This window comes from Squalius cephalus, assembly GCF_949319135.1.
Source record: "Squalius cephalus genome assembly, chromosome: 9".
Taxonomy (NCBI): domain Eukaryota; kingdom Metazoa; phylum Chordata; class Actinopteri; order Cypriniformes; family Leuciscidae; genus Squalius; species Squalius cephalus.
In genome coordinates, this window is record NC_137130.1 from 33,326,386 (window position 1) to 33,348,665 (window position 22,280).

The 22,280-nt window shown below is 37.1% G+C and overlaps 2 protein-coding genes across 6 annotated transcripts in view; one reads left to right on the top strand and one right to left on the bottom strand.

Annotated features, from left to right (window-relative positions):
- prpf40a (PRP40 pre-mRNA processing factor 40 homolog A) overlaps window positions 1-10,333 on the top strand; it is a gene marked incomplete at its 5' end in the record, with an annotated part of 37,014 nt that extends 26,681 nt beyond the window's left edge. For 2 of the 3 annotated variants that reach the window (XM_079882499.1, XM_079882501.1), the window contains 5 exons: window positions 1,958-2,044; window positions 6,698-6,791; window positions 6,914-6,975; window positions 9,526-9,663; window positions 9,750-10,333. In XM_079882499.1, coding sequence (XP_079738625.1) covers window positions 1,958-2,044; window positions 6,698-6,791; window positions 6,914-6,975; window positions 9,526-9,663; window positions 9,750-9,839 — 471 coding nt within the window. In that variant the 3' untranslated portion in view covers window positions 9,840-10,333. The remainder of the gene's footprint in view (window positions 1-1,957; window positions 2,045-6,697; window positions 6,792-6,913; window positions 6,976-9,525; window positions 9,664-9,749) is intronic. The other variant, XM_079882500.1, reaches the window with a different exon arrangement.
- A 1,167-nt stretch (window positions 10,334-11,500) lies between these two features.
- The window catches only part of fmnl2a (formin-like 2a), a 118,297-nt gene continuing 107,517 nt past the window's right edge, over window positions 11,501-22,280 (bottom strand). Inside the window, exons 26-27 of one of the 3 annotated variants that reach the window (XM_079880245.1) lie at window positions 19,424-19,517; window positions 11,501-15,622 (exon numbers count right to left, since the gene is read on the bottom strand). In XM_079880245.1, the coding sequence (XP_079736371.1) occupies window position 15,622; window positions 19,424-19,517 (95 nt within the window). In that variant the 3' untranslated portion in view covers window positions 11,501-15,621. Of the gene's footprint in view, window positions 15,623-19,423; window positions 19,518-21,600; window positions 21,701-22,280 lie in introns of all 3 variants that reach the window. The other 2 variants (XM_079880246.1, XM_079880244.1) reach the window with 2 other exon arrangements.

Consider the following 22,280-nt stretch of genomic DNA (forward strand, 5'->3'; position numbering starts at 1 on the left):
TGAAGGGAACTGACTGTCTTCAGAATAGTTTCAATGATGTTTTCTTTTCCTCTTCCCTCCGTATAAAGTTGTGTTCATAAGCGCAGCTGCTTCGTTTACAGCGGTACCCAAAGAAACGCTTTTTTTCCATAATTGTCACCTGCTGTCAGAGAGTGAATTTGCTTTTTCATTCAGTCTGTCTGCTGTTTTTGTTTTGTGCAGGTGTCTTGTGTAACATTTCACAAAGCTAAACTCAGACCATTCTGTAAGTCTTGAAATTATGCAATCTAATTTAAATCAAAAACAACTGCTCATGCTATATGTGTATAGCATCTTTGTTTGGATTGTGATTTAAAATGCAGTGGTTGCCTCTAGTTTTCAAATTTCAAATGTGTTCAAAATCACGCTTGAAGCGCTTGACCAATCACAACACAGTGGTCCAGCCGCTTTCAGGAACTAAACCGAGCATTACTGACAGACTGGGAAAAGAGATGCTGCAAATATGGGAAATGCTTTGAGATGCTTTCCCAAATATGGGAAAAATATTTGAACATTCAAGTAGGGCTGGACGATTTTGGCTAAAATCATAATCGCAATTAATCAAACAAGTTACCTCGATTACGATTATTGAACGATTATTTAATAAAAAAAATTCCTATGTCACTGGCAAGGCTTATACTGTAAATACGTTCCACTTTTTCACTTCCGATACGATACCGATGCCGCAATCCGATATCTTTATTTTATTCTTGAACTAATACTACTAATAATATGGAAGCACTTTGCTCAATTAGCCACATAAAAACATCTCACTCAAATGGAGAACAAATACTTCTCCAGTATATAGTCCACAACAACAGTTGATAATGAAAGACTGCCACCCTTTATTCAAAAGGCCTTGAGATATGTTTGGTAACCTAAATGAATTTAAAATTAATTTGCTATATTTCAGATCAATATATTTGTTTCCTTAAAATTTTAATTAACTTTAACTTCTCATCTGAATTATAAATAATTTATTTCTGTATAAAATAATACTACAATTAAAAACACATTTGATTTTATTTTTTAATCAATGTAGAATGTGTTACTTAAAAATAAAAAGATTAGTGCTCTGTTTTAGGACAAGAAATGAAAACCAATGCAATATGATGCATGTCCAAAAGTTGAGATCATTTTGATCTTTTTGATAATTTGATAAACAAAAAAATGTACACAGTGTGTGTGTGATTTTGGTTGGGTGACAGTTGTAGGTTACAGTTTGACAAGAGTTTACAGTTTGACAAAAGCACAATGTTTTACACAAATATAAGTAGGCTAAACACTTTGCAGTTTTAATGATGTCCTGTATGAACAAATTGACGTTGATGTTGTAATGACGAATGATGTTTTTATGTTTCCACTGTTAGATCGCGCCCGTGCCTCTCTCTCTGACACACACACATTCCAGCATTGCAATCTTGACATCGCTGCCTGTTCATTATGCTGCGTTCACACCAAACGCGAATAGAGCGTCAAATTCGCGTCTATCGCGTCTAGTTCTACGCTTAAACATTTTGAATCCATTTGCGCGTCCAAAGCGAATAGGAAGCGCGTAAGCGAGCGTTTGAAGCGAAATAGACGCGCGTTCAGAGCTAAAAGGGACGGGGCGGAGTCACGTGACTACACACGCGGTAATATGTTTTAAGGGGAAAGTAAATTAACACACAGTGGGCGGAAATATTAATAGGATTAAAAAAACGAAATAACCGACTTGGTAAAATTACGTCGGTTATAGGCTCTGAATTTCGGTTTCGATTACTTTTCGATTAATCATCCAGCCCTACATTCAAGCATAAAAACCTATTCTAAATCAAGGAAAAAAAAAAAAAAAAATCAAGGAAAAGGGCATAATAGGTCCCCTTTAAAAGAAAATGGAAAGTCTGTCAACTAATTTCAGTCAAGAATAATTAATTGATCATGTCTGATTTCTTTACAGCACGAATGTCAGCATCATCACTCAAAGACTAAAAAACACTCCAAGAAATCCAAGAAACACCACAGAAAACGTTCCCGATCTCGATCAGTGAGTACTACCTCTAGTCATCTCATACCATACCTTTTGGGAGATATTTGTCGTTCTAACATTGAAATTGGCCATTCATGTGGCTTTATATGAATGTATCTGTGAAGGGAACTGTCTTCAGAAAAGTTTCGATGGCATTTTCTTTTGGTCTTACCTCCTTATAATGGCAAATACAGTGGTGTTTAAGCAAAAGGGTAACCACCTTTATTTCTGCTGCTCCATATGCACCACCTGCTGTCAGAGTGAATCTGCATTTTCATTCAGCCCATCTGCAGTTTTTGTTCTGACCAATTGAATATAAAAATGCGTTTTTTTTTTTTTACTTTGTTTTTGTCAACTTTATTCGAATTGTGAAGTTGTTAAATCATAATTTTTAAAGGCATTTTACAGTTTATGTTGTTGCAAACAAACAAGTAATTTGCTAACCGCTCACTGAATTCAGTCCAGACTAGGGTTATAAACCACGATGTCTTCAAGTATCGTGATTCTGATTATAACAGCCGGTTTCCAGTCGGGAAAAAATGACAAATATATTTCACATAGCCCCATATTCACACACATATTTATTCACATGCAATAGCATGACTAAAATATTTTCTATAGGTTTAGGAATAGAAAATCGATTCCAATTCTTGATACCATTCTTTAAGCGCCAAAGAGAACACTTCTGCATGTGCGCTGTTTTCTGTGCTACGCACACATTCAAAGCGTGCATGGAGTCTTATATAGTGCATGGACAAATACACACATGTAGACACAGTCGGTTTTGTCTTAAGTGAACTTTAATGGTTGAGAAAGAAAAACAGTCGGCTTATAGGCCTATTGGATCCGTGCATTGACCGCAGCTTAACAGCCAACGGTATATACCCGTTGCCACCATTGTTAATCAAAGAGAAAAAAAAAGAAAACCACTCACTGAATTTGACAGAATAACTTTTGTAACTTAAAAAGCCTAATCTTTATTTGATTTGCCTGTTCGGAGTTGACTGCTGTAACGCCAACGTGTGTCTGTGTATGAAACTGTTTTGGATAGGCCTATGTATTCCCTGTCAAACATTTATTTTATCTTTTTTAAAAAAAAATTATTACACATCTTTATTTGATGTTTTTTTTTAATGTTGCTATTCATTTTTTTGCAATTTATTTTATTCTGCAGATGAAAAAACAAAACTGAATCCTACAAATTAAGAATAGCAGAGATATCTCCCATTTAAAAAAATAATATCAAGTATATGCCTGTTTTATCATATTTAAGTTTATCAGGGAAAAAAAAAATGGCAGCAGTAACTCTACCTGTTTCTGAATATTAATTTAAATGGTGGATATAATGATTAAATAAAATCTCTTGTAATTTTTAAATTATTTTAGAAAAACAATTTAGTTATATTACGAATGGATGAAACAATTATGGTGCTTTGAATCATGCACACGTTTTGTCGTTTCTGTCTGCAGCTCCATTATATTGGGAGCATTGCTGAAGATTAAAAACTCAAATATAATTTAATTACTTCTGTTCATAAATAAATAAAGCAGTAATTTTTATTTCGTTATAAGCGGCCCATTTTCGGCTAAGGGGAACTTGGAACTCTAACCAGAAAGAAGAAAAATATTACCTTACCATTTTTTAAATGGACAAATTTGTTTTAATCACTGAATTTAGACTAATAACAAATGCATTATAGCTTGAATACAAGTTTAAAAACAGCACTACTTGTTATAATTTGTTAAAGGAGAACTCCGGTCAATTTTAACATTATAGAGCTCATTTTTTTGTAAATTTGGAGTGCTTTAAGTACAGAGAACAACGACAAAAATCGGTGTTGCCTACACCGTGTTATCCTCTTTTTAAAATTTGCACCCTGTTGACTTCAATGGGGCAATATTTAAACCTGCTTTTAGCCTCTTAACATCCTTGATGTGTCATTACAAGTGCACAGCCATGTGAGTGATTCCTTTAGAGTGAACACAGTGAATCTGACTGCAGTAGATATGAAAGATATTAATAAAAGTGATGTTAATTCAGCCAGCGCTCATACCTGTATTTACATCCTGTTTTCGGTCGAAGTCCAAAATAGTCGATTGTCGAGTTCACGCACGTGATAATAGGTAACTAAACCTATGCGCGTGAACTCGACAATCGATTACTTTGGACCTAGCCCGAAAACAGGATGTAAATACAGGCATGTGCGCTGGCTGAATTAACATCACTTTTATTAATACCATAATCGGATATCACAATATTTTCTAAGGTGATTATCGATAAAATATTTTTTACATATCGCCCAGCCCTAGCTAAAATTTTTATTTTTGAATTTATAAACTGCATGGTGCAAAGTGTTCGTGAATTAAAAGCTAGAGCAGACATTACAGCACATTGCTTTCTTTAGTGCTCACATTACAACAAACATACACCCTTTTCTTTGCAGATTGCCAATTAAGGATTATCAGCTGGATTCAATTAGCAAGATTTGAGCTCCAAGAGAGTATGGCAGTTCACGACATGTCGTAATTACAGTAGTCTCGAGATGGCAATATGTGACGTTATATTCGGAGATGTTCACATTCTTGGACTGGGAATTATGTGTTTCTACGGCACCACTATCAAAGGCAAATGAATCAGCAGTGGTCAGGTGGTACAAGTAGGAACTCTCGGAAAAGTCCTATCTTTTAAGCTGTGATTACGAGCTCTACGAGGACATGAAATGCTTTTTTACAAGTTTAAATCACGTAATTGCTGTAATTACGACATGGCATGGACACACCTTTAATGTATAGCACATTATATTACAAATATACAACTGCAGCAAATAATATAAATATTACAAATCTGCAAAAGATACAAATACTACAAACAATACAAAGAAGCACAATGTGTCAAAAACAAAACATAACAAAGCAGGAAAGTTCTAATTATTCATTCAAACCATCAGGAAATAAAGACTTAAGTTCAAAATCTTAAGGCAACAATTGTAACAATTTCTTGTCTCTATATCAGTCTCTTCTATGAGATTAAATCCACTCAATTCCCAGGAACTTCATGTCAGACAAAGAATGTTTGGCAAGCTTAAAATGACAATAAATTGGACATGTCATCCTGTCTCCTGGTGGCACTTGTATGTTCAATGATTCTTGTGCGTAATGCACGTGTGCTTTTGCCAACATATAACTATGAATGTGAACAAATAATAATATAAATCAAATATGTACTCTTGCAAGTGATCAATTGTCCAACCTTGTATGTTTTTAACATGTAAGAGGATGTGTAAATGATTTACATTTAACCTATTTAGTACAATTGAAAGTTACCCAGGGCATCAACAAGAGTAGTTGGATAGATGTAAGACTAGAGATCCTAGAAAAACTATAGCTCCTAGAAAAAAACACAAAGTTGTTGATCATTAAATGCATTCAAAAACTGAGGATCACTTTGAATAATGTGCCAATAATTTAATCCTCCTATTACTTAATGGACTATAAGTGTACTTAAAGACAAAAAAGTTGCTCACCTCTTGTTCATCTAAAGTACGGACTTTTTTCCAGTGCATATCAAGCCACTTATTGAGATATCCCTGTGACTTGAAATCTGCATACAGGTTCTCGACTTTAAACTCAAAATCATCTCTCTTAGAACAAATACAATGGAATCTTAAAAACTAACTATAAGGTAACCCATGTTTTAAGGGCATTGGATGAGCACTCTTAGCATGAAGACTGTTCTTTTCAGTATCTTTTCTATAAAGAGAAGAGACAATGTGCTCATCAACAATTGATATACAACTATTAGGGGTGTAATGGTTATAGAACTCACGTTTCGGTACGTACCTCGGTTTTGGGGTTGCGGTTCAATACAAATTCAGTACATTTACTTGTCAGCACCTGAGGCTTCCCATTTACAGGACACGCATTTTTCATCACTGGACAAATGATTTTGCTCATTATATCAGTGGAAACAACTGAAAATACTCCATTTATGGTCAGATAAGAGTAAGACATCATTCGAAACTGTAAAGGGTCTATTTTTATTTGTGTACACACAATAAATTGCTCTTGTAAAATAAAGCAAGCAAACAGGATGCCGCTTTCTGCCGTCCCGGTTGCCTTTTTCCTATTGTGGCGTTAGCAAACAGCTTTGTATTACCGCACGGGCCTGTGATTGACTGTATTCCTCGTTCGACTGTTTGCACCGAACCGTGATGTCCGTACCGTGATGGTTCGGGACAAATACATGTACCGTTACAGCCCTAACAACTATCCAAAAAATGTAATTAGTGGTACCCACTTGATGTGTAAATTTGATAGGTCTTAGACAGTTCATATTTTTAAAGCAAATGCTTTAAAATTCCCTCCAAAGCCTTTGTAAATAACAAAACGGTTTAGGGTGTTTCCATAGGCATTGTTGTTGTTTTAAAACATCGTTACTAATAAGTGTAGTTCTATTCTAATTCAGACTTTTCTGAAACCAGTACAACTGCTGATTCTCATAAATGATGAAATTAAATAAATAAATAATTAAGAATTAAGAATTTAAAGAGTAGGCTTATTAATGATGGAGTATTTTCATTATGATCTGGTTTAGAGTTTGCAGGTAAGCATTTACTCGAGACACTCTCACACATCCTCCTAACTTGTGTACTGTGTGTTTGTTCACGGAAGGGCTCGGAGTCAGAGGATGATGAGTATCACTCGAAGAAGAAGAAACGTTCGACTTCTAAATCTCCGTCTGAACACACTTCCTCTGGGGAATCTGGTCAGTTTTGTTTCGGATCGATATCAGTGTCCTGCACAGCACATCAATACTGTTTAACAGCATGACCGTTTAACAGCAGTCAGAGACTCTCAATGATAATCATGTGATATTGATCTTCACAGAGAGAAGTTACAAGAAATCTAAGAAACACAAGAAGAAGGGAAAGAAAAGACGACACAAATCAGTGAGTAGAGAAGACCTGAACCTGTTTTATGTTTTGTTGTGTAGCCACTGACTCGTCAATTGATGGGAGTCTAACAACATTACTAAATTACTTGCCCACAGACAAACATAGTACATCAGAGTTGTAGTTTACAAGTCTTAAAGGTGCAGCATTTTACAAAATCGTTGTTGAAATAAAATAAAAAAAATCAACCCAAATACACACCTCCCTTCTTTGCTCCGCCCCCAAAATGCACAAACATGCAATGCAAAAGTATCTCTTTTTTCATAGCAAAGCAAAATAATGCTTCACGAAAAATAAAATAAAGATGATGAACGAACAAAGAAGCACACAAAAAAATGAACAAACAGTACACAAGAGTATATACAAGCAAGAGTTGGTTATTAGTCGCCAACCGCACAGCAGCTCCAGACAAACAATGACACTCAAAACCAATGTTACTCACGTGTGGAGCAGAAACAACTCAACCTCGGCATCCGTTTTCAGGCCTTCCTGCTGAGATCTCTACAGCGCTAGAAAAGCTTTTCTAATATTAACTTGGCTCTTAAAGCTATTTCCTGATCATAAAACTTCTTTTTCCAGTGATATTCCTCTGAGCTTTTCTCTTTTGTAATGTCTCTCAGCCATCTCTCTTTCTACAGTCTTTCCTCAAATCTCCCTCTTGCTCACTCTCTCTCCTCTCCCATCAATAACAGCACAGAGAAACAATATCATTGGCATCACTTTCAGAACGATTTTTCACGTCACCTCAGCTAATCCCGCCTCTTTGCCCATTTTCGTTTATACGGGAGTGACGCGCTGCCAAGATGGCGATGGCCAGCTCCGCCCACTTTGGGCTTCAAAAATGCTCTTCAGAAACCTACGGGTGACACATACCTACATGCATATTTTTTTACAGTCTATGTTGTGGACACTAATATAGTTATCTTTATAGTTATATGGCTCTTGATGTAAGCGGACCTACTCACGTTTTTTAGATCAATCATATTTTAATGTCCAAGGTAATATGATTCAGCAGCTTGTGCCATGAATGACTTACAGACTGAATCAGTTACGGTGGTTCTGAGATGGAAGTCATTCATTTTTAATTTTTCAAATAAACTGAGAACATTTACTGTTACGTTGTACTTGGATTTGTGTTATATTTTGCTGAGTGTGTTTTTGTGCTGGTACCTTGACTGTCTTGGACAGCTGAATCCCGAAGCTTTTCGTATTCTGTGCGGTGTCACCTGTTAAAGGGTCATGAAACCCTAAACCAAATTTTCTGAGATTTTAACAGAGGTATGTGTGTTGAACACCATTGAAGACAATGTTAGCATCTGTTAGATTTAATAGTAGGGAAAATGGTTAAATTTGAGTTTTTTTCCGCTATTTTCATCTTCCGGGTTTAAAATCTTCATCGTGTCCAGAGCACTATAGTGCTTTGATGACTCATCGGTGTCTCATAATTATTCATTAATTATGGACACTTTCTCTTAATTATTCATGACACCACGTGGAACTTTCCAGTAACAGACATGTCAAACTATGATATTGCGTAGTAGATGAGAGAGGCAATGATGGGATGCACGTTTGTTTTCGTGGTGCTAAAGTTCCAGTGCATCTCTCCCCACCATGCTGCCCGGGCTAGACTCAGGGCGGGCGGTTGGTCATCAACCACGGACACATCTAAACTATGTGTGTGTAGCAACCATTCAACGGGAGAATGGTGGACTTCGGCCTTGTACACCAATGCAGGTTTCGTCTTGCGAGTGATGTGGTCGCGAGGACTTTTCTATCGATTCAGAGGTGTGTGTGTCTAAAATGTAACCCTGACCGTTTTACTTGCCTTTTGTTAAATAATCACTCGTTATTAAAATGTAGATATTTCGATAATACCTCAATTGTATGGAACATATGCTTAATTTGTGCAAATTTCTTTGTCACTGTCCATCTTTATTATGTGGGTTCAGGGGGCGCGTAGATCTATGTGGCCTACGGAAGATTATTTTTTATTTTTTTAAGTGGAAAATTTATTATTTTCAAATAGCTATGCATTTATAGTGTGTGTATATAAACAAATATATATTTTATAATGAACAAATTATACATATGCATGTACATTTATATGTTTTAAATAGAATTATGATTACTGTAGGCTAATATATGTAGCAGGGTTTTACCACTGATTTTTAGGGACAGTCGATACCCCTCTCCCCTGCCGTGCTATACCACACCCACTCCCCTCCCTTCTTCTCACAGCCACCACGCCCATTTAAGTTGCATTTTTCAAAAAGATTGTGAGCTAGACTTGAGCTGAAAGAGGGGGGTTTCATGACCCTTTAAGAAGGTCTTTCTTAAGTGTTTGGCTGTGGGATTGAGTGCAGTGTATTGAAAATGAGCATACATAATATATGCTCAATTTGCATTTTATCTTGGACTGTTCGTTAAATCACAGTGCTTCACATTAACTCCCATCCTTTAAACACAAGTTTTATAAAGTGTATAACTTTAAACTGCTATTATAGGATAATGAGGAATATGGAGTATATCACACATGTTGTCTTGCAGGCCTCCCCTGAGTCTGAAGGAGAGAAAGAGCGGAAAGGAAGAGAGAAAGAGAAAGATAAAGAGAACGACAAGTCCAGAGTGAAATCACGTGGAGAATCCAAACAGAAATCCCCCAAAAGAAAGAGTGCAAAAGAAGAGGTGAGCGATCATTTCTGAGGCAGCATCTGTGGTCTCTCATTTACTCTTACCCAGATGTGCTGTGAACCTCTGTGTCTGTGTCTCAGGGTGGATGGGATACGTCTGGCAGTGAACTGAGTGAAGGAGAGCTGGAGAAGAGGAGGCGCACTCTCCTGGAGCAGCTCGACGCACCATAAATCACTCACCGTCAGTCTGTCCGTCTCTGTCTCTCTCACTTGCATTCCTGTAATGTGTTTTTGCATCCTTTTGGAATGTGCTGACAGAATATTGATGAGAATTTGAGTTTTGGATATTTGGCTGTGAATCCATCGACTGTCATGTAGTCTCCCTGAGAGGCAGTATTGTCTGAACATCAGCACTCTTCTTGATCTGGACGGCATGTTTGACTTTTTGTAACATTATTTTCAGAGGTTGCAAGTGTTAAGTTGCCTTTAACTGCATAAACTTTTTTAGGTAGTTGTATATTTGTTAATGCCAATAGTTTTAAACATTGCTGATAAAATGGAAAAATGACCAAGCCTGCATAAAAACGCCTATTATTCAACTTCAGATTAATCTGTAAGATTGTCTGTGAAAGCCATTTTGGGAAAACAATGTTATCAGTGTGAAAGAATTGTCTGCAGCATTGTTTTCAACTTGAATTTTGACAAATAAACTTTAAAAAAGGATGATTTTTTTTTTTTTTTTTTTGCCGCCTTGTTCTTAAATTTACTCAACATGAGCAAAAGTATGATGTATCCCTTCAGTAATTTCAGATGTCCTTTGTACAAAGATAGTTGAACAATTTCAGAATAGGTTTAAAGTTGACAAATCCAACCAAATGAATCTTAACATTTGCTACTAATGAAACACAGTTTACAGTTTGATTTGCCTCTTGTGAGATTCTGTGTTATTCACTTTGAAGATTAAGGGTATGCGTACATGACAACGATGTACTAAAAACTTTTTTTTTTGCTTGCGTAAAGATGACAACGTTGTCAAAACGCTCCCCATTCACACAGATCCGCGAAAAATACTATAAATGCTGTATTCTGCTGCCAGGCCAGTAGTTGGCGATATCACTTTGTAAGGAAACACTGCGCACCAATGAACACGTTTGCATTTTCGTAGTTTACACGGAGACAATAACTGTATAGTTTTCATAAACGTGCACTTTGAAACCCGTTTTCAAAAGTTTGCATTTTCAGGCCCCCAAAACACTGTTGTGAACTGCCAAAATTGAATTTATGAATTTAAACATTTACAAGGAAATAGAGGAAGAAACACCATGACACTGCCACAGAAGTTTTATTAGGCAAAGAAAATATCTGACGCTATCAATGCCAGTGTATCAACTGAATTTATTTAATATTAATTTAATTAATATATAGGTAATTTATACAGCCTATGAATGTATTAAATTATAAATTATAGAGAGAATTTTATATAGGTTCACAAGCACAAAATAACACAGTAAGCTGGGTGATTCTTTCACTCCAAAATTCTTTCACTGCGAACTAGTTTCATTTACTTTGCTCACGGCTGATTGGTCTGTTTTCGGTTTGTGATCTCTTACCCAGAATTAAACTGGCTCCAGAGTAGTGTAGTGGAAGTTATCATGGTGATGAAGTAATAACCAATCCAACACCTCAAGGCTGAAAAAAAAAAAAAAACCTCCTTAAATTTGCTTTGGAAGCCACAAAATCAGGCTTCGTGCAACAGGCCTCAAATCTTAATATCTTTCTATGAAGATACTCTGACATGATCTGCCATCTTTGCAGTGCAGCCTGAACATCCAAGCTTTTTGGGGGCATCGTCCTACATGTTCACACTCTCAAGAACAACACAGAAGACCAGCATTGTGTAAATAGTTTAATTGGACATCATCTAATTTTAAATCTGAGAACAGATCTTTTTTTTTTTTTTTTTTTGCAGTAAGCATACAATGCCTAAGATACAGTGATTAAAAAAACAAAAACAAACTCTTGCCAGTTTAATCCAGTTTTTATGAATGAAATGCAGAGAGATGAGACAGAAGTCTATAGTGGCTATCATACTGCTACTGCATCTAGTTTCTTATGTTTTAGTGTAGAAGTGACAATCTAGTTTCTTAGCATAACGCTGAGCTGTTGCCACATCTAAAAGGCCTGATTCAGGTTTTCAGTTTTATTAAATAAACAAAATGCAGGAAAAAAGAGAAAACTATAAGTTAAAATATTCAATGTTGTAGTACAGAATGATTTTTTTTTTTTTTTTTAACAATATGTACAATATTAGAGGATTAAAAAGTTAAAAAGATTCAACAATTTTGTAGCAAAATATCTGTACATTTAACAAATGCTTTTTTATTTATTTTTTTTCATTTATATTTTTGCTTTTAAATAGAATTACACTTCACAAGAAACTTGAATTTTCAATTGTGCAGGTCATTATTGAGCCACACAGAATTCAGTTTATATAACAGGCCTTATTTCCCATGATCTAACCAAGAACAAGAAGCAAGTCCAGTTACAACATCTGAATTCTCTAAAGGAACCTGATCTTGCGCAGTGAAGAACGAGTGCCGCAGGGAAAGAGGTTTGCTGTAGTGCTCAGCGGCCGTACAGTTTAATGCAGCAAGAAGTGGCACGTGCTTAAACTGTATTAAGGAATATTCTGTTCAAAACAAAGTGGATGTACAGTAACTGTAAGCTGTCGATTACCACAGACAATATATTCAACCCTCTGTGAATGAAACAGGATTCCATTTACAATAATGCACTTCTATGGGACAAGTGTAATAGGGTTTAAAAGCAGACGTACTGTAAAGCTCATATTTTTATTAAACCTTTTTTTAGTTTTAATTTTTCAGGAGTGCAAACCTCACCGCCCTGCAGAGTTTAGTATAACCCTAATTAAACGCACCGGATCCAGCTCATCAACTTTGAAAAGTACAGGTATGTGTGTTGGAGCGGTTGGAACTAAACTTAGCAGAGATTTACACCCCTGGGGCCTCATTTATAAAATGTGTGTGTGCACAGATTTGAACAGAACATGTATGCTAAAATCAAAAAAAAAAAATCTGTTTAGCACCATGTCAAGGTCTAAGCAGACGTAGGCCTACGCACTTCTCCGTGTGGCAGAGAGTCGCAGTACTGCAGGTATTTGGAAATCGAAGCTATTCTTGCCGCTCGCCGTTCTCAAGTGAAGGATTTGAACACTGTCTGATGCTGTTTTAAGTGTATTGCTAGATGTAAGAGAATATTGGTTTTAAGATTGTTACTGATTCTATAACGGTAGTCAAGTTAGCGTGTAATGTTAATCTTGAGGTTTTACTTTATTTTTAGATGTACTCTTGTGGAAAGTCTTGCCCCATATAAACTACCCTTTTAAATGCATTATTGTAAACAAGATTTCTGCTTGTTTTTACAAACTGAGAGACAAGTTGGTTAGTTTACCTGTATAGAACATGGAACAGTAATTAGTCAATAAAATGAACTTGCTGAAAATGCTCAAGTCTCTTCCCAGAATTTTCTTAAAGGCTGATGAAGTTCTTGAATTTCACTTCTGCACTTTGGTTTATATCATTAACCAACCCACAGTTTAAGGACCAAAGCCTAAACGCAGTATTGCTTGAGCAATACTTGAGCAATGTGAGGCGCTGGAGTTCTACAGCCTCTGGCTTCTATTTCACATTTGCCTTTTTCACATCAATCCTTTCTAAAAAAGCCTTTCCTGACACCACCTCCTACTTAACAGAACTCTCTCTCCATCTGCGCACCTGAGCTCACAGTGACCCCACCATCACTGTGATCGACTCTTCAGATCAGGCTTGGATCAGGGTGGTCGATCAGTCCAACAGACGACTGACTAGTCAATGTTTATATAGATTTTTAAACGGCCTGTTCCAATACCCACACATGTGACCTTTGCACTTGCCACTTGTTTACCTGAATGACGTATTTCCTGCATTTGGCCCAAGTGTTCAAGTGGGCGTGAAGATTGCAAGTGTGTGTAGAACTTAAGATTGCTTGATGGGACACACTTTTTTTCACACTGTTAAACTATTAAATGTCTGTTCGGTAGTTCATATGTAACAGGTGACACTATTGTGGTGCTTCTAATTAGGTGATAAAAAGCAGTTGTGCAAAATACACACACTCATATATCTGTATCAATAAATTGATCAAAACATTATATGCATTATATCGAATTAATTTAAATCTTACAATGGAAAGTTTTTTTCCTGACATTTCAAGTTTGGTAAGTTCCTAAACATAAACTTCAGTAAAAAGCGAAGTTTTGGAGATAGTGTGGATTTAGTGTGTATAAAGGACACTGAGCGTTGCCATTTTTCGACCTGGGACAGTCTTGTGCTCTTTCTTCCCGTTGCATGCACACACTATCAAGTGGCCAAGACCACAAGAGTGGGTATTGGGACAGGCCCATCATCTATTTTAGTTGTGGTGCTTTAAAGTGGACGAAAGGGTTCTGCAGTGATGATGTATTTTTGTAGGCCAACCCGGAAGTTAGCATGGTTCCCTTGACAAAAAGCCAACAGGATTTTTCCACTGACTTGGAAATTATTGCAGTATTATTGCAGAAAATAAGCTCTGAAACCAACAATAGTTTGATTCTTTCACGTTTCTTTCATCATGAGAATCTACACAAATGAATTTTGAAGCCTAAATACTATTGCCAGAAGTAAAAAACTAAACTTAAACAAACTTCACTATAGTCACATGACTATCAACTCTTTCAGTTTTTATTCAAAAACATTTTCCCTGAACGTTTCAGTTAGAACAGTTTGCAAGAGCATGAGTAGAAGTACAATGTGGACTAGTGAGTAGATGAGTTTACCTGTTCGCCGTTGACAAACTCTTCAGTCCCATTTAGCCATACCAACCGTCTTTTTCAAGACAAGTAAAAGTTTGTATAAACTGATGTGTTTTATGTAGAGTAAAATGTAAAAAAAATGTCTTACGGTTCCATAAGGGTGATGGAACTAGAAGCTTTAAAATGCTAACTCATTTCTTGGTTTTGGCCTACAAAAACAGGTCATCCCTGTAAGACTCTATTAAGAGATGCAACCTCTCTGAGAGGATTTTAGTGCGCTAACAGTCTACCAGTGCTCTGTCAGCACGGTAAAACCCTCTTTCAGAGGCTACGTCTCCAAATTCATCCTTTACAGCACAATTTGTGAAACAAGTTCATAGCATTCAACAACACATTTAAATACTTTACTACTGGACTTCAAACCACCTTCTGTGAGAAATGTTCTTGTTATTATCTTTGACTGTTGAGTCACAGATAATGCAGCATATCAAGCCATCAACAATGATTTTTTACAGCATTTAACATTTTTCAAAATGCTTCTCAAGCTGCATTCCAACTTATTGGGCTCCTGTTTTTCTTTAAACTCAAGAATGTGCACCATATGAACAGCCCGATAAAAACAGGGTCTGACGGACCCTATGCAGGGCTTCTTTAAGACCGACTAATAGATAGTCATTCAGAGAACACACGATTGGTCGATTTTGATCTGAGGCGAAAGCACTGGAATGTAAGAGGCCTTTGTACAGGTTCATGATACATAAAGTGTTGGAACAGTTTTACATTCTGACACTTTCTTGAGAAAAACACTGATCTCGCCATCTACAGTTTAAGCGCCATAAGATAAAAGACACTGTTTGTCATATAAAAAAATCACAGACAGAAGACTATGACTAAAACACATGTATGATTCAACACCTGATGGGACAGATGTTAAATATAGGCACTTGACTTTCAGACCTGCTGTCATCTTCATCAGTCCTTCATTATTTTGTTCAGGAGCAGTTAGCTCCACCTCCACTCCTCCAGCCCATCCAATCACATCCCCTTTGCCCTTGTCACATGACCATCTCTGCACTGTTGATTGGCCGCAAATTCTGATCATCAAATCGTCTTCGAACGCTCCTCCTGACGGCGTCAGCGCGCCTGTAAGGCTGGTTTCTCAGATCTGATACAGAATAAAGGACAGAATAAAACAACGTCAGTCACCGAGTTCAGATCTTCTGGACATGCTGGTGGTCAACTGGGCAAAGCAGCTTGAGTTTTTACTGGATTAAGTACTAGAACTTTATTGAATCTTCTGAATTGAATGGGTATGGAAACACTGACGCTAACTTGTTTTTGACAGGTTTGTTGGGAAAACACTGACAGAACGATATGGACAAAACGTATTTGAACTCTCAAGTCACATAAAAAGTCTGAATGTCACTGCATTATATAACAGAATATAAACACGCGGGTCATCTTGTGCTGCAGGAACTTCATTTCTTTCATCAGTTTTTAGTGGCTGTATAGTATTCATGTAGTTCATGGGTTGTATTCCCAGGAATGTCAAGGACTGATCAAATGTGTTTGCTTTGGATTAAAGCATCTGCCATATGCATAAACATACATTTAAGTCAGTTCTCCTCAGGTTCACACAGTCATCTTAGCAGAGGAACCACAGGTGTGATATTAACTATCAACGGATGCAGATGAAAATGCGTGGCAACGAATTACAAGTATGCAGCAATGTAAAGATCCATACTTGTAAAACATCCCTTATAATATAAATTAATATACTGGACTGAAATTCAGACCAACAGTACACGACGAATCAATAAACAAGAAATATATTATGGGTAACTTACATTTTAGACACAATATTGAAAGTTACTTGCGTCAATGAAAATAGCTCAAAACTAAACAAAAACAGGTTCAAACGTTGCTCTGAGCAACTCAAAATACTGTGTCTGAATAAATCAGTATTTTTGAACAATCAACAATTCAATGACTCACTTATAAAGACAGTCTACTGGAGTATTTATGAAACCAGCAGATAAAGTGACAAGACAGTTTGTCTGGAAGTAAGTGTACAAATGTTTTTATTTTGCCAAAACATACTTCAAATGTCTTTTTTATTAACCAGTAAATACAGACCCTTTCCAAAAAATTAGAATATCATGGAAAAGTTTATTTCCATAATTCCATTCAAAACGTTAAACTTCCATAGATTATAGATTCAGGGCCCACAACTTAAACGATTTCAAGTATTTAGTTGTTTATTTGTACATAATTTGGGCTTCCAGCTCATAAAAAGTGGAGGAAAAAATTAGAATATTACATGAAATCACACAGTAATTACACAGTGATACCATGGTCATTGAACCAGGTTTTGGATCTTTTGGCAGTGTGGGCAGGTGCAAATCCTGCTGGAGAATGAAGGAAGCATGAAGTGCTCTGAAAATGTCCTGGTAGACGGCTGCGTTGACTCTGGATTTAATAAAGCACAGTGGACCAAAGTCCTCTTTTCTGATGAGAGCAAATTTTGCATCTCATTTGGAAACCAAGGTCCCAGAGTCTGGATGAAGAATGGAGAGGCACACAATCCAAGATGCTTGAAGTCCAGTGTGAAGTTTCCACAGTCTGTGTTGGTTTGGGGAGCCATGTCATCGGCTGGTGTTGGTCCACTGTGCTGTCCACTCAACGCAGCCGTCTACCAGGACATTTTCAGTGCACTTCATGCTTCCTTCAGCAGACAAGCTTTATGGAGATGCTGACTTCATTTTCCAGCAGGATTTGCACCGGCCCACACTGCCAAAATAACCAAAACCTGGTTCAATGACCATGGTATCACTGTGTAATTACTGTGTGATTTCATGTAATATTCAATTTTTTTGAAATCCTGTTTTCGTGGGTTTTATGACCTGGAAGCCCAAATTATGTACAAATAAACAACTAAATACTTGAAATCGTTTAAGTTGTGGGCCCTGAATCTATAATCTATGGAAGTTTAATGTTTTGAATGGAATTATGGAAATAAATAAAATTTTCCATGATATTCTAATTTTTTGGAAAGGGTCTGTATATATAGTTCAGTCATGAAGCTCTAGATCACGTGTGTCAAACTTTGGTCCTGGAGGGCCACTGTCCTGCAGAGTTTAGCTCCAACCAGCTCTAAAACACCTGCCTGGAAGTTTCTAGTAATCCTGAAGACCTTTATTAGCGGGTTCAGGTGTGTTTAATTAGAGTTGGTGCTAAACTCTGTAGGACAGTGGCCCTCCAGGAACTGAGTTTGACACCCCTGCTCTAGATAGTGCAGGCTTATAGGTCCTTTAAATGCAAACTGCTTGCTAGCAATCACACAATTTACTGCATGCACAAGCTGATCGGCCTCTGATGATTTAGCAGCCAATGAGATTGCTTCCTCAACATCAAAATAGTCCTCTGAAACCCTCCACCTCCCCCACCTCCACCTGTCTAGTGCTGCGTTCCAGTCCAAAATTGTCATGCCCTTCACTTGCTAACTTCCCTCCGTCTCGTTCACTCGGATGTACGTCATTGCTTACGTTGCACGAGTGCCCTCTACTGGCGGGAACTACAATGGGCTGAACTGGAATGTCCTAAGCCCTTGATCACTTGGAATCAGCTATGGAGTTGATTTATTGGAGTTTGAGTTGTTTTTAAAAAAAATAATAGAATTAATATATCATAGAGTTGCTGGTGATTAGATGAGATCTGTGGGGACGTCACAATCGTACTGCATTGTGGGACATATAGGTGCCTGAAGTGTACATATGAAGTAGACTCGCTCCCTCGGTCAAAATCGAGGGAACGAGGGTCTGTCTTTATAAACTTCCCTCGTCCACTTCACGAAGTGGAACGCACTTCAAAATGGCGGCAGGGATTCCCCCGAGGGGAAGTGCTTAGGGAAGTTTGCAAGTGCGTGTCTAAAAGTGGACCATGATCTGCTATGGCAAGGGTCTCCAACCCTGCTCCTCGAGTGCTACCATCAGTTTCAACCCTGCTCCAACACACCTGCCCGAAATTGTCAAGTAACCCTGAACACCTTGATTATCTGGTTCAGGTGTGTTGTGATTGGGGTTGGAGCTAAACTCTGCAGGACGGTACCTCTGCAGATCTAGGGTACATTTACACGACAACGATATGCTTAAAACGGAGACGTTTTTTCCTTTGAGTTATCAAAACGATCCCCATTCACATGGATCTGCAAAAACGACAAAAAACCCTGTATTCTGCTGCCAGGCTACTAGATGACAATGAAACACTAAAGACTGAACACGTAATAAGCATGTGCATGACGTCATCATCTTCAGAGATTTGCGTTTTTGTTGTTTACACGGAGACCGTTTTAAAAAACTTGCACTTTGAAACCCGTTTTCAGAAGTTAGCCTTTTCAGGCACCCAAAACGCCGTTGTCGTGAAAATGAACGGCCAAAAAGCAAAAAAATTTTTTTACAGTTTTAGTTGAAAACGGTGTTGTGTAAACAGCCAAGTTCCACCAATTCCAAACACATTAACATTGTCATATCCATAACTTTTTGTGTTGAGAAATATCTTTCTTTCAGTAAATGAATTGACATTTAATGCAATGACATTCTGACATTTTTTAAAGTGTTAATTTGGGGGCAGTGTACCAACTACAGAAGCTCAACTCAAGGTTTTAATGAAGACTGAACTATCTCTAAGTGTGGGTCAGTTCAACATGAGACAGAGGCAGAGTCTATGTGTCTCAGGTCACAGCATCACCTAATCAAACTCATTTTCAAATCAAATCAGTTCAACGGGTGAACATGAGTACCTGGAGACTCGGCCCTTGAGGGTCAGACTTCAATAGGCCTGATGTGTGTTAAATAGAATGACAGATAGAAAGAGAACACAAAAAGATGGCTTTTTGTATTCAGTGTCAAAAGATCTAGAGTGGAGTGAGAAGAAAGAAAGATAAATAATAATAAAGAGAGATGCTTGCCAGGTCTGAGTAGCATCCAGTGGGGTACTACTGGAAGAGTTCCTTACCCTCCAGTGCACATTGGGAAATTTAGTAATATTATTCTTCTTTAAGGCTGAGTGGAGAGGAAACAAAAATGGAGGTTAGATTGGAGCAGAGTGGACGGACACAGCGAGAAAAGCTGCCCAGGGCTCAAAGAGGAAAGGTCAAAGGTCAAAGGCAGGCGCTGTAGGGTGTTACTGAAGCGCTGCTGATATTGCAGTAATGAACTCTATGACTCAAGCTGCTCTGCACAATGGCTCCAGCGTCCAGATACAACAAAAACTGACGTCTGCGTCGTCACTTCATTTTTAAACAGTGAAACCAAAGAAATGTGCCAAGCCTCCCAGAAGTGCATTGTTTTAAGCCAGGACGTACAGTAAGTTAAGCTCAAGCAGGCATGGTGCATGGTGGAAACGAAATGCAATGGTATGGTGAATCTCAAGAAAATATGCCATCCCAGTCAAATTTCATTATAATAATGATAATACAATTTGTATTTTGCATAAAGAGGAGGATATGGAAGCTTGTTTCCGCCACAGAATAAAACATTTTAACAGATATTTGGGACTTTTTATCTAACAATTGCGAGTTTACATCTTGCAATTGTGACTTTATATCATGCAATTCTGAATGTAAACTCGCAATTGTGAGGGAAAAAGTCAGAATTGTGAGATTAAAAAGTCGCAATTACCTTTTCTATTTTTTATTCTGTGGCGGAAACAAGCTTTCATAGGAGGAAGCCTAAATTTAATACCATTAATATTTCCAATATCTTAACCTTTTCATGACAAGTAAACACAATGCAAATGCAATGATTTTGTGAAGCACTTTGAGCACTTTTCTTTTCTTTTTTTTCAATTTACAGTAATGAAAATGAAGGAAACATGCTGAATTGTCATGAAAATACAACACAAAAACTTTGTTGTGCTAAAAACATGATTCACTATTAATATTACGATTTTGTTTCATTTTGATTTTTGAGGTTAAAAATATGACATTTCTAAGTCTTTTTGAGATTCAACATTATATTTGGCTCGCAAAAAACACCCCATGCAAATGCATAGTCAGTGAAGCAAATGAACCAAACATATCAACATGCTTCATGCAGCAAGTTAAACACATGTGAAACACAGGAAGTCCCCGACATCAGAACTTCCCATCAGAGCAGAATAAGATGGAGGAAGAGTGAGAAAATGCAGAAAAACAGCATAATGCAAATGGGCCCCAAAAATCAATGACATTACATATATATATACTCACAATGACATGGACAAATGAACACATGAGCAAAACATAATGTCACAAATCATGTCCAAAATGCCAGCGTTACAAACATAATAATATTCTAAAAAATATGAACCTATGTTCAGTAATATTTTGAATTCGTTTTTTTATGTTGTATTCATATCTTAATTTTAAAGTTTTTGTCATTCTGTTCCGTTTTTGTAATTTTAATTAGTTGTTGCTTTTGTTTTAATTGTTTTGTTTCCTATATAGTTTTTATTTTAGTTTTAGTTTTTTTTAGACTATCAAGTTAAACTAAATGAAAATGAGAAATGTTGCTTTGATAACTAGCTGAAATAAAATAAGTTTAAGTACTTTTTTTCCAGTTAATGTTTACTTCATTTGAAGTAATGAGTGTGTGTGTGTGTGTCTGTGGAATTGGAATTGGAATGACCCATTTGGGATTTCTATGGGAGTTTACTTGCGGACTCTATTCTGCTATTTAAACTGCAGAGGGCGCCACAGTACTCTGAGTCAACCAATATTTGCTTTTCTCAGAGAAAAACTGGCACAGAAGTTTAAACCAACACAGGCCACACATACAATTGAAATGTGCAGAGTGGTGTGTTTGGCTGTTTGTGACATCACATTTCCTCTCATTACATTTATGTTACAATGATGAATATGAATTTATGACACTCCGTGCAAAAGAAATCTGTGATGACATCATATGCTTCCCTCCCCAACCCCCCCTTCATGCAGGAGTTTAGTTAGAAAAGAAATAAAAAATGAACACGCCCATTCCATCACAACCATACGCCGGCCCACTGGGAAATAAAACCAGGAATGTGAAGCGTGAAGGGGTGCGCACACACACACACACACACACAGAGAGAGGGAGAGAATGAAAGAAAGCAGCTTTATCCAGCGACCTGAGAGAGAGAGAGTCTAAGCTTTAGAAGTGGAGCTCCTCGTTGAAGTAACGCGAGCTGCGTTTGGCTGTGCGCGCAGTAAAGGGGGCAGTCTTCAGCACTGCGTCCAGATGAAACACACACACAAACACGACACAAACAAGCCAGAGCAACAAGCACAATGTTAGCACTTTCTACACACAACAGCACACTCTAGTATAATCACATGGTACTAATAGCTATTATATAAAGCTGAAACTATTTCAATATGGATTACATACATGCCTAAAACAGAAATGCAGCAGTCAAGAGGATTACACATGTTACAAAAAAATACATTTATGCTACATATAATTCTCTTCTTAAATATTTGGCCCATTATAGAGATAATGATTTTTTCACGGTTAAAATTTGAATGAAACATAAAGGGGTCATATCGTTGAATTTAATTTTAATTTTCCTAGAAATACTATTGTTTTGGAATAATCCTCAATGAAAAGAGAGCTTTTATTAAAATGTATTTGTATTTAGAAAAAAGGTGCTTTTCAAACCTGATCACTTTATGATTTTAACATCTCAATGATATTTATTCTAGATTGAAAGATATTTCAGTTTAAATGGCTAATTCAACGCTGATCAGATGGGCTTTTTATAAAACTTGTTATCTATGCGGCAGACAATTCCCTTTTGCCAAAAACTTC